The 16,458-nt window shown below is 41.5% G+C and overlaps 2 protein-coding genes across 2 annotated transcripts; one reads left to right on the forward strand and one right to left on the reverse strand.

Annotated features, from left to right (window-relative positions):
* Window positions 1–372: 372 nt before the first annotated feature.
* atp6v0cb (ATPase H+ transporting V0 subunit cb) lies at window positions 373–10,399 on the forward strand. Its single transcript, XM_084078121.1, has 3 exons — window positions 373–652; window positions 8,304–8,487; window positions 9,332–10,399. The coding sequence occupies exons 1-3, from the start codon at window positions 583–585 to the stop codon at window positions 9,534–9,536; spliced, it is 459 nt and encodes a 152-aa protein (XP_083934247.1). The 5' UTR covers window positions 373–582; the 3' UTR covers window positions 9,537–10,399.
* A 592-nt stretch (window positions 10,400–10,991) lies between these two features.
* Window positions 10,992–16,369, reverse strand: nubp2 (nucleotide binding protein 2 (MinD homolog, E. coli)). Its single transcript, XM_084078120.1, has 7 exons — window positions 16,263–16,369; window positions 15,445–15,560; window positions 14,243–14,441; window positions 13,642–13,796; window positions 12,865–12,975; window positions 12,548–12,617; window positions 10,992–11,591 (listed from the first exon to the last, which is right to left on the reverse strand). Exons 1-7 carry the CDS (start codon window positions 16,273–16,275, stop codon window positions 11,455–11,457), a joined length of 801 nt encoding a protein of 266 aa, XP_083934246.1. The 5' UTR covers window positions 16,276–16,369; the 3' UTR covers window positions 10,992–11,454.
* Between the last annotated feature and the right edge of the window lie 89 nt (window positions 16,370–16,458).

The raw sequence follows: 16,458 nt of genomic DNA on the forward strand, positions 1-16,458 counted from the left end.
AATGGGTGAATTGAGTAAAATAAAACATTTTCGCTCAAGGATAAAATCGTGTAGATTTGTTACCGTAAGACTCTCGTTTAAACACACAGCACCGTGTGCGGCAGTAAATGATTCATGGAGCGAACCGGACCCCTACACCCACAGTTGACAATGGTTTGGTCCACACGGTCACGCATACATTTGCGCTCCGTAGCGAGACGGTGTCGCGCGCCGGAAAAAAAGACCCGATCAACAAGCCCACCGCTCGCGGAGCCACGAGCTTGCCGTGAGCTTTTAGATCGGCTATCTTTGGCGCACGGCACAGTCGTACGGTGAAATATAAAACCCAGGCTGAAGTCAGGTGACATTTTCCGCTTCGCCATTTTGTGCTGCTGCTTCCCCGGGTCGGTATTTATCTCAGAAGTCGTGACTGGTTGCGTTCACACACACTGCTGCTCTTAACGTTACGCTGCCGTTTAGCTCGTTTGAAACTCAAGACCGTGGCCTTTCGAATCGATAGCTTTAGGGCAACGCATAGCGATAACTGTCCATTTTGTAATATTTAATTTTTTATAGCTATAGATATATATTGTGTGAGAGAGAATGTCCGAAAGCCCAGAATACTCGCCGTTCTTCGCAGTGATGGGAGCCTCTGCGGCCATGGTGTTCAGCGGTAATTAATTTATATATCACTTTAAAATGTTTTTTGACCGTCAATTAAAACACATTGGACTTTCTGTGCTTCTAACCAATGTAATGTTTGCATTCACGTCATGTTGTCATGCTCAGCGGGCTGCTTTGTACGTTGTCAACCATGGTAAGTCTCTTTAAAAACCAGCGTAGCAAAGGCCAGCTGCTAACTAGCTAGCTAGTACGTTATGCTTAACGCGCCATGGTAGGAAGCCCCTGCTTCTCTTTAACAAAACGTAAACAAACATTGGCTATTTAATGTCAGTGTATGCACTAGTAGAACCTTAGTCTGTCTGCTTTAATTGACAATGTTGCCAACAAAAAGTTTGGCTAGCTTGGGCTCACAAGCATAGAAACCACAACTCACTAGCTAACGGAAACTAGCTGAACAACATCAACGCACGCACACCAACTTGAACTGAAAGTAAAAAGGATAACAGTTTCAACAGTGGCAAATATTCATTGTCACAATATACTGTCATTAGCAATTCACATGGTCTACATGCTACATCTGTGTTTATAGTTATATGACCTGCGCTGCGTAGCTCGATCACCATTTTCCCCCCCCTTCTCCTGCAGCATGCGACACCGCTTTCTTAGTGCTTAGCTGGCTGGATGCGAGTAGTAACGTTAGGAGCCAACTAGCTAATTACATTACTGTTACATTATGCTCATCAGAATATCCTGACGGGGCCCAATCACTTCATTTTATGAATGAAGTTCAACACTTATTGACCCATATCGCCCGTCGGTAATTTGTGCAGAAATGTATGCACCTATAGTTTTTCCATGTGGATCAAACATATTTACATGAATCGTGTCAATGGTTAATATCATGAACTAAATGCTGCTTTATGGAACTAATCATGTAACTACTATATGGTCAGCTGGAGACTTCCTTGTAGCACAAAGAAGGAATGACACATGATCACATGGTCATCACATGACGCTACTTCTGACATGGAAGATCCAAGTGGCTAATGATCCTGTGAATTACATTTACAATGTCTAGTTTACCGCAATTACCAAGAAGTCAGTCCTCAGGAAGTAATGTTAACAGACCCACGACCAATAACTGCAAAACATGACTATTGTGAGTGATCAATGAATACAGTTAGAATTCACCTTTTATTTAGGTTGGTTGTTACTACAATTCCTTCTGATTTCCTTTTCCTTAAGCAAGAAGGGACTATCTTGTCCTATTTAACCATACTTTTTTTATCTCCTAATCTAGCTAGTACTAATGACTGACATTGTATGATGCTCAGGAATGTTTAATGTCAGATGTGGCAATTGATTCTCCTCTGTATCAACACAGCATGTGTTGCATACAAGAAGGGTGGCTGAGGCTTGTTTTGCCTCAAGCTATTAGACAAACTGTCATGTAGCAAAACTACTGACAGTAGCTTGTGGCATTTTGGCACTGGTGGCAGCTCTATGGTAGCTGTGGACAGAGGGCTTTTCATTGGGCAAGCAGACACCAGTGAACAGTAATGGATCCAAGATAAATTACACCAATGTATCCTTACTACCGCCCATTCATATCTCTTAAGTACTAGCTTATGAAGCACATACGATGGCTTTGCTTTCAGAAAGTACATGGCAGCATTGCGTGGCCTATATAGATCATTTGGAAATTAAGCCCAGATGCCGTCTGCAGCCTCTCTTTCACACACCTCTAATAAGTGGTGCTGGCAATCGGTTAATGTATTTGTAGTACATTGCATCAATGTATTTACTTTGTTTAAGAAGAGTTCAGTTCAGTGGCAAGTAAACTTGGTATGAACCTATTGCCTTGCTTGGCAGTGACCCTGTTAAGATTGTGAAACAGGAAGAAAAGGGTTCCATAAGGAAGGCAAGATATTGTAGGCTTTTTACAAGCTGGAGGCTACAGCAATCTGTATGTCTTGTCAGAGCTGAAGTGTAAGGGGTAGTGATAGGTTAAGTCAGTGTGGTCCTGCTGTGGTGGCCCTGTGGGTTGCAGTAGGAGTAATCTGTGATGGTACTGGTAGTGGATGGGAGGGCTGAAAGTAATGGTGGTAGTGTGACACAAGGGGTGGTGGGTTGACAGAGCCACTTGATGAATAGGACACCAGCTATTAAGCATTTTAGAATTTTATCAGAATCACAAACTGGAAATGACATTCTCACAGAGTATAAAGAAAGATTATGGCCATGCATAGTGTTGTGGTTCTTTGCTTTGTGAAATGATAGGCCTATACTGTTTATCTAGACTGTGTGCATAATGGTCTATGCAATAGCTTAATCATGGGTCTTGCCAGTGTTTAAACTTGATCCCCAAGTGTATTAAATGGTTCTAAAATGATGTGGTTACTTGTTGTTCTGGTTTATGGAGCATTAAATAGTGCTCCATAATAGAGTTAAATAGTTGCAGTGCAGTGAACATCCCATCATTTGAGTTTGTGCTAGGTTGATTAATGGTGGTGGGTCCAGTGTTTTGTAATTTTGTTGTATAAACCGTTCTGCACTGTTGAACACTTTTTTGCTTTCATTTGACAGTGGATGATGCAACATGGATGATGCAACAAAGTAGAAATGTATTTCCATTGTGATCTTTGATAGTAATGATGCCTTGGCACAAGCAGCCCCCACCTCCAGTGGGCGTTGGAAGAGACCATTCCTGTAATGTCTCTGATTAGGCTACTGTTACTTTTGTTTCCCCTGTCTGGTCTGTAGTACGGAGCTTGACCTTTCTTGTCTATATTTTTCCCTTTACTGTCTGCCAGTACAGGCAGCACAATTATGGAAAATTATAATCCTGACTAGTTTACTAGAAATCTTTACATAATACTATTGGTTCTCGCTGGGCTCTGTGATTTTGAGTCTAAACATCACCTAGCCTATACTTGAAGGGTTTGTCACTCATCTAGTTGCAACATGTTTTATTGCTTTATTGTCACATGATCACATCACAGGTTTACAGGTAAAGAAGTGGGTGATTTTTTTTTTTCTTCCCTGTGTGTTCCATCATTTTGTAGTTCCAGGAGAGGATGGAGGTAGAGTCAGAACAGGAGAGATGAGGGGGAAAAGAACACAGGATAGAAACTGGTTAAATAATAATGCATACAATACAATTTAAATGGTGCTTTTCTAAATACTTAAAAGTCACTTTACAAAAGACGGAAGCAAAATAAAAACAACTTAATAAAATAATCAAGATGTTTATATAGTGTATTTAGTAGCACGTATGTACTTTGTACATTCTGTTTAGAAAATTAGCTAGCATCCTATGCATGTGTACATTTTTTTTAGAAACATTAAGATCATGTGCAGGTCTAAATGTACATAATGACATGCCGCCCTGAGGCAGGGTTTTAAAAATAGCTGCAGGTACAGTGTCCTTAAGGTGCAGTTCAATAGACAAGTTAGTGCAACAAGGAGACATTTTTCACATAGGTAAATAAATCCACCTCAGGTAAAACAAACACGCAAGATGAATCCGCAAGGAAGTATGGATGTAATTTACATGAGGGAAGGTATTTCATTTTAGTGTACCTACTTTTATATATCCATATATGTTTTACTGACATTGTATTTAGTTTCTTATAGAAAATGAACATTTGGGTTTATTTTCAGCTACACCTACAGTAGAGTTTTAATGATTCATGAATATCCTGTAGCATGTGTGAACTCACATTTTAAGATAATCATGATAAGTTTGTGCGGCCAGCCATGCTGCTCATGGGGAGTGGACAGTTTAAAACCTAGTGTAGTTTCGGAGACTGACACTGATGTTCCAGGATGGAACCAACCTAATAATTCTTACAAGTGTACTTTTGAGGATGGATTACCTGAAAGTGGTGCTGTCAGGAATCACTGCTGCCATTTGTTTTAAAATGGCTTTAGCAGCACTAAAGCTCTTGGACTTCTCCTACAGTCCTAGTAATTCAAGTTGATCTTTGCTCTGCAGCCCGTTGCTGTTCCAACAATTTTCTTCGCAAATCCTGCCATAACTTTTCTGAAAAAAGCAAGCAAGAGCTCAAACTGTTAAACGGTCTTATTTGTCTGCTGGACCATTTAATTTAATGAATACTTTTAGGCGTCACAATAGTCTTGTCTCTTGAAAAGGAGAGGTGTAATTAGTTAGAGCAGCCCATATATATTGTCGCCTTTTCCTCATTGTGATTCACAGGTGCAGTAGATGGATTAGTGTAGTGCACTCAAGTTGATAGGGTCAATGCGGAGCTGCTACTATGAAAGAACATTGTGAAGTAATAAGTCCCTTTTTAGTTACTGTCATTCGTGTGAAAACTAGTTCCATTGGCCCGCATTTCAGATTGTACCAATCATGGTGTCCTGTGTGGGCATTGTGCATGCTGTATCCATAGACATATAAAGGTAGATGCCTCTCGGCAGAATCTAGTTGTATAACGGGATATTTTTATAAAACTAGATTCTGACAAGTCCCGGAAAAGACGCGCTGTGATTGGCCAGTTGTCAGGAAGCATGATGCCTCTAATATGGCGGCCGCGATACAAGTTGCTCCAATGAACTGCTGCGGCCAATGAGGTATCTAGGTTTCTATATCTATGGCTGTATCATCCCCAGCTAGCTAGGGGGATGTCTTGTTTGTGACGTCACATCAGCATTCATTCACTCAACGAGTATGGGATCAAATGATGGTAGGAAATGAGTCAAAGCTCTTTACCTTAGCATAGGAGATTAGGATTAAAGCCAGGGGTGGTTTCTCTGCTGGTTCTCTCCATCAGATCACACCTTTTAATCTTCGGAACAGCACAGCAGCATTTGAGGAATCTTCTTTCTCCGCCTGCCTGTAATCGTCATGTCTCACTGATGCCACGCTCACTGGGCGGAGATGTGGGGTTGCAGACGATAGTGTTACTGTTGGTAACAAACGTTACCAACAGGAATGGATGGTGAACGAATGTCCCAAAGGTACGGCTTTAAGAAAAGTTAGTGCCGATAACTAAATGGAAAAAGATGAATGAAAAGGATGACAGTATTTTGTCATGGAATGTGCTGGTTTAACAGGGCTAATTTGAAATCCTGAGCTAAGCACTGTATTCCATTTGTAGTGGGAGCAAGCAGGAAGGTAATGAGATGAATGTGTTATTTTTCTGTTAGCCGGTCAAAGGTGGCTGGATTACAAGGGTATAAAAGATGAGACAATATATCCGCGCACTGGATCTGGATACAACGTTTCAGACTAGGTGAGCCTTTTTCAAGGCTTCTAAACATCTGAGAAGTTCTGCAAGGTCAACCGTATGCATTTTTACGCATACAGTTGACTAGGTCTGTGCAGATGGCACCCTGTCTTGTCTTTCTGGCTTCATTGTAGTTCTGCAAAAAAAAGCTGTAAAGATATAATATTGATCCACTCATCAGTCCTTCTGATTAATAGGTGGCCGTAAGCAGTTGGGGAGGAGGTGGCTGGCTGCCATATGTACATTTGAGGATTGGCCTGGCACATCCTCCGGCATGCCTTCTTCTCCTCTAGAACTGAGCCATCTGTCAGAAAGCCTCAGAAGAGTGCTGGAGGTTGACGGACATTACCTTGAGGCTAGCACAATGAATTGTGTCCAGGATGTTACCAGGAAAGGACGCAGGCTGCTTCAAGCTGTAATGTAAAGAGCTAGTTCTTTAGATGAGATGTAAAGAGCTGGTTCTTTTATGAGGTGTAGAGTGTCAGAAGTATTTGGTTGAAAACATCATTCATTTTTTGGCAGTGTGCACATGAGGCATTTTCCCTTCCTTACCCAAATATTTAGCTTGTTCAGCAGCATATGGCTGCAGTGATACATACATTGTAGAAATGCAGTTTTCACCGTCTGCATTTTAAATGGACAGACCTAACCAAACTAACATTTTAATGCATCCTTTTTGTGGTAGTATTTGAAGTTGATTTATGTTGTTTGCTAATCCATCCTTTTTGCCACATTGCCTAAATTTCTCTGCCTTGATCCAGGCCTGTTACAATTATTATACATAATCGCCTGATCGCAATTATTTGTGCCAATTCCATTGAAAATAAATTCAGATTTTAATTTACTCAATTTTTGAAGATGTTTCAAAAATCATTTGTTCGCAATTGTGTATGACAATTAATCATGATTGTGACATGCCTACCTTATCTACCCTGTTGGGTAGACTGAGCTTAGAATGAAAATAAATGAGGAAATGCAAGCTTTCCCGTCACTCAAACCATCAAAGAACAGAACCTTGGGGATTGGAATAATTGTAAAAGCAGTGATGCGTTTCCTCAGTGGTAGCTAACAGTAGTGTGCTGCTAAGATGGAAGAGCAGGAGCTGTAAATGCTAACAGGAGACGAGCAAGTACACAAGCAGTCGTGGATCAATTCCAGGGAGACGGTGCTTTGGTCAGTACCCTTCAATGAGCTGTCATGTTGCTTTGTGTGAGGGGAACAAGTACGCATGCGGACATGCGAATGAACACAGCCACAGACTGTCTCTCTCCTCACCTCTCTTTTTTTCTTTCTTGACACGCCCCAGGCTCCACTGACGTCGGGAAAATCTCAAACCTGCCTGTGATTCATGGCAAGCTTCCCCAATCGCTTGTCCAGTATTGTGATAGTCTGTATTTTCGTCCTGTTCTGGTAGGGAGGGCCATGATTTTAGTTCCCCAATTAGAATCGCTCTGCACGTGACACAGATGCTGCTAACCCAGCGTCATAAGCTGGCCACCGACTTGCTGATCGAGCACTCTCCTCCCTCCCCTTCTTTTACCTTAACAATGCTCCGTAGACACTGGCCACCTAGCACGTGGCATATGATGTAGAAGTCCAACTACTGCTTTTTCCTCTGTAGCGTGGACACAGCAGCCCAAATTTAATTCTTGTAACTATTTAAATGTCTGCATTTCTGATTAGTTGAGGGACCGTCAGTGATCTTTTGAATATGTGCACCCCCCCAAACCAACAGTGTTCTCTGCTAGTCAAAATTGAATGTAGAACTGCCACCCTTTAGTCACTAGTCAGAAATGATGTTTTGCATGTGAGCTAGTCTTGGCGATGACGTATACCCCCTTTCCCGTCTCTGATTGCCATCCTGTACTGATATGACTGCTGATATGGTGGCCTGCCTCACTTGTGACGTCACACACGGCCTCTGTGTGCCGCACCTAATGAGGCTGTTTCACTCAGAGCAGGAGTGATTTAGAACACTGCAGCTCCCTGGCACAGCGTGAGATGCGGTCTGCCTCTGATTTAAGACTGAAAAAGAAAGAAAACCACTCTGCCTAATTGAGGCCAAAAAGGGGTTAAATGTTGACTGTCCACTGAAAGACGTTGAAATGAGGAGCATCGAACCTTGACTAGAGATGTTGTAGAAACACCTGTGTAGCTACTAGCTAGACTGGCTACAGTGTTCGATGGGAAGAATGTGGTGACTGTGCTTCCCTTTTGAAAACCGGCAAAATGTCCCTGTTTGCACCATCTTGGCTCTTCAAAGGGAACTAAAGCGAACTAAAACTGAGACTGAACTCAGTTCAGTTGAACTGAGCTCAATTATTTCATTCACTTCCTATATTACTGAACTGTGTTCTTGCCTGTCATTGATGTAGGCCCACCTGCTGTTATCTGTACTTCCCTTTTTAAAGTTCACTAATTATCCATTTCTGCTTACCTTGTTTGCAGCCTTGGGAGCGGCCTACGGCACAGCTAAGAGCGGCACGGGTATCGCCGCCATGTCTGTGATGAGACCGGAACTCATCATGAAGTCCATCATCCCCGTTGTCATGGCGGGTATCATAGCAATCTACGGCTTGGTAGTAGCGGTGCTGATCGCCAACAGCATCTCGGAGAAGATCCCCCTCTACAAGTGAGTTCCCTTTACCCTTGCAACCACCCCTCACAGTCACCAATACTACAAACTTAGATATTAACATGGAAGTGTAGCATTAACAAAATCGGAATTTTGTAAACCACCCGTCTCCTAATCAGAAATCCTGTCACTTCTGTGCCTTCCTGTGTGTTTGTGTGCTGCTCAGACATGCACATGTCTGTAAACATGCACCTGCATGGGGTAGAGAAAAATGTCCAAAAAACTATAACACTAAGAAACAGCATTAAAGGCTAAATTCAGGGCAGAACTGTATCCAAATGTCATGTCTGCCTGTGGGATTAAGTGGCTTGTATTTTCACTTAATGAAAGCAGTATGTGCCCTTATGGTCAGATGATTACATCTTTATTGATTTGTCCAGTTGTTTGCCAAAATGAGTTGTAGCACAGTCTCCAAGGGGTATTTGGGCTAATGTACCCGTCATTCAAGACCATTTAAATGACATTTTGTAACATGTACTACTGACTATTCTGATGCATTTGCCTTTCTCCTTTTTGTTTATAGCGTAGTTTTCTTTTTTTAAATATTGGGAATGGAGACCTATTCCAGTATGAGAATACATGGATCAACCATATAAAACTATAAATTACAAATGTACCCTGAAAATGTATGCTCCTATTTTGGTCTTCCCCAGAGCATTTTCTAGGAAAATGTGAGAATTCAGATTATGTATGCAATGAGTATGTTGCACTTCTTATCTTGCAATTCGTGTCGGTCATGCTAAGCATAACATTTGAACTGGATGTGGGTCATTTTCCACGTTTATGACCGTCGATCTTTGTGACAGAGGTTTAACAGTAGTATTATTTCTTTGTTTCGTAGGAGTTTCCTCCACCTGGGAGCTGGGTTGAGTGTGGGTTTGAGTGGGCTGGCAGCAGGCTTCGCCATAGGCATCGTGGGAGACGCAGGCGTAAGGGGCACAGCTCAGCAGCCCAGGCTGTTTGTGGGCATGATTCTTATCTTGATCTTTGCTGAAGTGCTGGGTCTCTATGGTCTCATTGTGGCCCTCATCCTCTCCACGAAATAAACCCAAGCATCTCCACTACCAAAACCTGTCCTATGTGTTGCTGCTGGAGAAAAGTGTAAAATGGGGTTGTAAAAAAATTGTGACACAAAAAAAAAGACAAGAGGCAAAAAGTGAAGGTGGGGGGGAAATAAATAAATATAAAATGTTTCCATAAATATGGTCTTATCTCTACAATGTGTACAGTCGTCCCAATTTGATAGTCATCTTCTTGTAAATGCGCAATGTAGTGATTTGTCTGTCCCGTGTGTGTGTTTAAAAATTGTATGATGAAGATTCCTTTATTTTTGTTTTTTTCCCCCCCTCCACTTATTAAAGGCCTTCAGGCCAGCCGAGGTAGCTTGGCTTCTGGTCTTAAGAGAGCTCACCACTGCTTCTCTCCTCCTCTCGCATTGATTCGGGAGTTGACACGATTTCTGTTCATGTTGGATCTATTTGTAAAGAGAAAAAAAAGATGTGTATGGACTTAGCTTTTTTTGGGGGGTGGGGGTTGTTTTCCACTGATTTTATTTATGACTTGTTCAAAATGGTTCAAATAGAGCAAAAGTCTTAATTCCCCATGGTATATATATATATAGTATATATATACACAGACATGCATATTATAAATATCTAAATAGATTTAATGCACTGTGGGTTAATTGTGATAAGTGGTTGGAATTCCTTTGGATGTACTACTTGGTTTAAAAATTGAGATTGCCTTTAGTATGTGGCTGGTGGAGTGGGACTTTTGTGTGTAACTGTGTATTTTAATCATTACGCAAAAAACATTCTCAAACACTTCAGTGTTTTTCCTGTAGTACTGCTGTTTGATTGCATTAAAGGTATGTGTGCCCAGTGTTGGGTGTCACAGGTGTAATTTCCAATCATCTCCTCTCAAACTTCTTCATCCCCCTCCCCTCATCTGTGTCAGTCTCCACCACATTCCCACCATTAAAACCTGCATGGAGTTAAGTGTTCTGTTTGGTATGAAGTTGAAGAAGCAGACCCACTTTTCAGAAGATGTAGTCCAGATCAAAAAGCACCATGATAGTGTAGTTTTGAAAGATTTCACTTCCTCTTTAAAAACAAAAGCATTTGCTTAAATGCTGTCAGACATAGCATATTGCTCAATACCAGAGATTTTGGACCCGTTCTCTTGGGGAAAGAAACATTTTTATCTGGAATGTTTTCTGTAAATGGGACTGCTGCCGACGCACTTACTAAAGCGCCAATCTAAAAGCCTGTATTGCCACTGGTATTCAAATTATTCTGCTGTAGTGTTGAGAATAATGTTTTCACAGTTGAATTAAAGGAAATTCCAACTTAGATTTGACTTGCCTTTCAGCATTAAAATTGTTTAATTACATTTTCAGCACATTAAATGGGACAAGCGTGCATTTTAGGGAGCAATGTATCACAAACTAATCTAATCTTTAACAAAACAATCCAGGACAGTTTCTGCGGTCAGGTGGTGTATTTTTGTTCACCAAGCAGCGATAAAAGCCTGATTTATACTTGTGCGCCACAAATAGAGATCTAAGTAACTACACAACACCTGACTTTTTTGTTCTTTCAGCACAGATGTCAGCAACACTCGGTTTCCCATGAGAAGTACATAAGAGGCTCCACGGTAATATTGTCTGAGAATAACAGCATCAAATAGACAGCAGTCGGATCCAATAGATGATCTAGTTGGGTTTATTAATCTCCATTTAACATGAAACGATGTGCAATAAGCTTTACATTAGGAATGTTTAATTGTCTGAATACAAAACAACTTAAGTGATCCAAGTTTGTTCAGACTGGGGTTCCATTTCCTCATGTGGCATCCGACTTGGCCGTGCTTGCAGAAACTGTAGAGAATGAACTGTGAGGCTGAGAGTGGATATAACTCAGGCAAAATATTTATGTTTTATGAATCATTTCCAGAGCAGGGAGTTCAACAGTTCAGGCTGTTCAGTAGAGTCTGACAAATACTATTGAGAGCCCTGAAGGTGGCAGTGTCAGGAAATGACTCAATGAAGTCTTTGCCTTCCTCTATACTTGTACTGAGCAGAGGATCCAAGGGCACAGAACCTAAAAATGGATAAGGAACACACAACATTGATGAGACTTCACTGTATACCCACTTACAGTATATATATTAACTACTGTAGGTTTGACGTTGGTATCCAAGTTACTCTGAAGCACAACATAGTTTTTATTTGCACTTTACTGCATGTGATCATTTACCCAGTCCTTTGTTGACTAGGGTTCATGCCATTTACTTTGATCTTGCACTTGTAAGTCATTCTGGACAAAAGTGTCTGCTAGACCACTAAGGTTATCATTCACTATGAACTAGCACCAGGCTACTACTGAAATTAAAACTTCAGTGTGCTAATACTGGTCAGTAGATACGAGAAATTGGTATGAAGTGTATATTTAAGTGTAGCAGTATTTGGGCTGAAACAAACCCTTCTCACAAGACTAGATTATCCTGTCCAGTTTACATAGCTGGATAAGGATTATGTACTAAAGCATATGACAAAGATTACTTCTCATTGCGAACACTTTCCATTAGCCGCTTCATTACACGATTGACAAGCTCATAAAGCTGGTAATTGAGTGAAACTGGTTAGTGATCTGTGTTTGATAATTATTGGTCAGAAAATGTCACATATTGTTACAAATATCGGCAACCCTCTACTGAAATGCAGGCTGACCATTTGACCAGTGAAGTAGTGATATTAAATGCCTAATTACTAGTGGGTGAGGAGGGATGCAGACATGACGTGTAATGAGTGACACCTTGTGGCTTCAACGTGGCATTACCATTTCTTCAAATCCCTTTGACCACTAAACCGTATATACTTTGTTGACCAGTGTCCCCCAGGGATCCTTTTTCCCTCTATACCAAATCTCTTTGCTGAAATTTGCCAATCTACAAGCTCAGAATGTGTCGCAGCGTGACATGCTGTAAGCTTGTACATCTATTTTTGCTGAATATTCACCCCAGAATAGGGACTAGGGTTTACATGGTTAATCCTCACCTAGGAATGGGCATCCAGTCAACTTGGCCAGCTCCTCACCGCCACCTTTGGAGAATATATTGCTGCATTCCTGAAAGTGACAACACATACAAATACTTTTAATACTGTTATATATTACAGTATATCTAAAGAATGTTTTTGAGTTTGGTTCCGGAAAATATTTGTCGATTTCAATTACAATTTATTTTTTATTGACCACTGAAATTGTTTGGAATTTGTTTTCAATTAACCTTTTAATGTAGTTATATTAATGTAAAATGTTTACTGGACTTGAAACAAGCTTATATGCATAGATGCACATGATAATGTTTACTCACAGAACAGTGCGGGCAGGCAAAGCCACTCATGTTCTCTACAATTCCCAGGATGCGTACGCCGGTTTTCTTACAGAAGGTGATCTCTCGTCTCACATCCCCTGTTGAAACTGCCTGAAAACCCAGAACCAACATTGCATGTCATAAATTTTACATATGTTTTGCCTTTGTAGCAACAAATTGAGGATACAACGAAATTGACATTCTTGGTCGATGGTGCTATTAAACACAATTTAAAATGTGGACATCAGTTTATGCCACTGAATTAGTTCAATAAACTCACATTTTGGGACAGGTACAAAAGGTTTTGTAACAATGAAGCACACCTACTTTTAGCTTTACAAATGTAGTATGTAGTCCTGTCACTTGGATTTTGCTTAGAATTTTCAGGGTTAAGGATCAATTTAGCATCTTTTACAACATTTGCATTATCATAGCCTAGCCTTCTAAGGTTATGCGGGAAGCATTCCTGGCTGTCAAAGTAAAAATTCAGTGTCATGTAAATTATTTTTCTCATCTTGAAATTTATCCATGCTTTCTCTTCAAGAGCATACTTTAATTCCCGTAGTTGGCGACATTATCATGGTAAATAAATGGTAAATTTATCATGTTGGGATGTTAATATTCGTGCCTACAAAATCACAAATACTAATGTACAAGATATTGAACTGTCCACTTTTACAGTCAGGAACACTACTGACATAACCCCCATGATGATTTTTCAGGCATGTCAAACGCATGTTTTTGTCTATAGAATGGATTGTCGAGGCTGCTCTGTACCTGAGGTGTTGTGACCAGAATGGCTCCGTCCACTCTGTGCTTCTTCAGGTTCTCCAGTACAGAAATGTGTTCATCGGATGTCCCAGGGGGCGTGTCCACCAGCAACACATCCAGCTCTCCCCACGCCACATCAGACACAAACTGACCAATGAGAGCTAAAGAAAAGAACACAACATTGAGAACTGATCATAAAAGATAAAAACAAGGGCTTGAGATAAAGCCTATGTGTAGGCACTAGGCATAATCATTTTATCATGGAAGGCAGCTATTCCATTGATGTCTACACCTAGCAGCAGCTACCGACTAGCCCAGGTTGATAAAAAGTTGATTATTTTGAAATAAAAGGAATTTATTCTGCAGGCTAGCAGGATGTTTACTTGATATCCAACTTACTTGTTTTCTGAGACAACCTATCCTGTTGTTGGTTGACTAGAGATCACAACGCTTACTACGATCGTTCAAATTGTAAGTCAGTAGGAGTGTCTGCGAAAACGCCTACAGTAAATTATTAAGATTGCTCTAATGGCAAGGTCAGGTTTGAGCCTTGGCAAAACAGCGTCATTTAATAATGGTTGACAGCTTCAGGCTAAGTATAACATACCATTCTTCTTGGGTCCCCTCCACACCACTGCGTCATCCGGGTTCTCCAGTAGGAAGCCAATAGACATGAGGGCCAAAGTCTTCTGAGCATCAGTGTAGACTGGTACCCATCCCGAGTCACATTGGTGCACCTCAGGCCGACCAACATTCAGCATGCGAGGGATACTGGGCCCACACAGGTCAACATCCAGGATACCAACCTGATAGGCATGGGAACCATGCAGGTTAAATATTATAATACAGTACATGCACCAGTACTCACCCAATAATGAATTGCTGCGACTTTGAGTCAGATATGTTCCTCTAGTTTCATCCATTTGGAAGTTCTGACAGAAAACATGTGTTAGTAAGATATCTCCGCTTTCCCAAGAGCTTCACACCGACAACATTATCTGCCCGCAGCGGGGCCAGAAATGACTGCTGGACTGAACATATTCAAATGTACACATACATATGGGGCACAAAATTGACAGGTTTAATTACCTCGCACCAATCTCAACGCACATGTCAATTGTGTGCGCCATACCTATGTAATACCTAATCAGTGGCCTTATGGTTAGAGTGTCCGCCCTGAGACTGGGAGGTCGGAGTTCGATTCCTTGCCGGGTCATACCAAAGACTCTAATAATGGGGCTTCCCTGCTTGGCACACAGCATCACAGGTTGGATTGGGGTAAGTCCCTGTGACATACTAGCGCCATGTCCAGGAGGTGTACATGTACATCAAACTGCCTCACGCTGAGGAAACGGGAGATAGTCTCCTGCCCTATGGGCCTCAAGGCTCGGCAAGGCTTACTTATACCTATGTGCTCCCAAAAAGAAGTTTTTTATTATGTTCAGTCCAGCAGTCATTTCGGCCCCCTCGCGGGCAGAATGCGCGGTCCATGTGAAGCTCTTGGAAAAGTGGAAATGTTTTCTGTCAGAACTTTCAAATGGATATGAAACTAGAGGACAATATCCGACTCCAAGTCGCAGCAATTAATTATTGGGTGAGCCAACAACGTTTAATGCCGCCACGATTAGTCTGCTACCTGGCTGGGCGTGATCTATAGTTGTGTATCTGGAATACATGAAATGGATGTTGTATCACAGCCATTCTAGGGCTAACACACACACACACACACACACACACACACACACACACACACACACACACACACACACAGAGAGAGAGCAGGTTGCTGTCTGGTGGTGCTAGCCTCACCTTCTTCCCTGCATGTCGGAGTGCTAGGGCAAGTTCTGTGGTCAGGGTACTCTTGCCCACTCCTCCTTTCCCTGACAGCACCAACACCACACGCTGGACCCCAGACATATTGCTCTCTGAGACATGGAGAGAAAAGGTCAGTAAGCTGAAGACTGCTGATGTCATTGCATTGGTAAAGCCCCTAACACCGTGGCTGGTTTGAAGTTGGTGAGATGATATGGTACAACTGACAGTGACACGTCGGCCATTTATGGCATGGCAGAGTATTTGCAATACTTTAACGAGCTGGAAAACTGGGTCAGGGAGGCAAGTCACGTTTCATGAGTTCATCTTAAGTAGCCTAAAGTAGGTCATACTGCAGTGGTTCTCAAAGTGGATTCCAGTGACTCGTGGTCCCTTTTGGGGGGTCTACATGATGTATCCAAGTCTGTAACCCAGTTACAGTATACAATACAAAGAAAAACATGGTATACTGTCAGAGTTAAGGGGAGACCTTGACATTTTAAAGTTTGAGAACCATCATACTGTCATCATTGTAGGATACAGGTGACACATATTCAAACGCAGTGTATCAATAGAAAACGTTCTCGTCAAGTATTGATGAAGGATAGTTACATCAGCAATGTACCGTGTGTACTGTTGCTAACGTTAGATAGTGGATGCCTGTGGCTAACGGTTACAAAACTAGTAACTACTACAAAAGCACATATCATTTGCTTGTACTTAATGCTACTAGATGCCGTTTTAGAATGCAAGAATTCGTAAGCAGTTTGGGGGTTTTCCTGGTTACTTGACTGGCCACAACTTAGGAAACATACCGTTTTCTGCCATAATTCTGCTTCTTGATCACTCCGATGATGATCCAGATATAGTTATAAGATCTCTCACGCTGCGCAGTTGTGAATTACTTCCGCACCATTGTCACGTGCTCAGCGTTCAGCCAATCAGACAGTGAGTGTGGTGGTATGAGCACCTTGCAGTCACCATAGATTGTGAGTGCATTTTAATATTATA

The sequence above is a fragment of the Gymnoscopelus microlampas genome (assembly GCF_963454915.1).
Source record: "Gymnoscopelus microlampas genome assembly, chromosome: 14".
Taxonomy (NCBI): Eukaryota; Metazoa; Chordata; class Actinopteri; order Myctophiformes; family Myctophidae; genus Gymnoscopelus; species Gymnoscopelus microlampas.

Coding starts and splice junctions, on each gene's coding strand:
- atp6v0cb (XM_084078121.1), top strand. CDS start 583: ATGTCCGAAAGCCCAGAATACTCGCCGTTCTTCGCAGTGATGGGAGCC. Junction 653..8,303: donor TGCGGCCATGGTGTTCAGCG/GTAATTAATTTA, acceptor CCTTGTTTGCAG/CCTTGGGAGCGGCCTACGGC. Junction 8,488..9,331: donor GAGAAGATCCCCCTCTACAA/GTGAGTTCCCTT, acceptor TTTGTTTCGTAG/GAGTTTCCTCCACCTGGGAG.
- nubp2 (XM_084078120.1), bottom strand. Junction 13,797..14,242: donor GAGGGGACCCAAGAAGAATG/GTATGTTATACT, acceptor TCTTTTCTTTAG/CTCTCATTGGTCAGTTTGTG. Junction 12,976..13,641: donor TTCTGGTCACAACACCTCAG/GTACAGAGCAGC, acceptor CTGGGTTTTCAG/GCAGTTTCAACAGGGGATGT.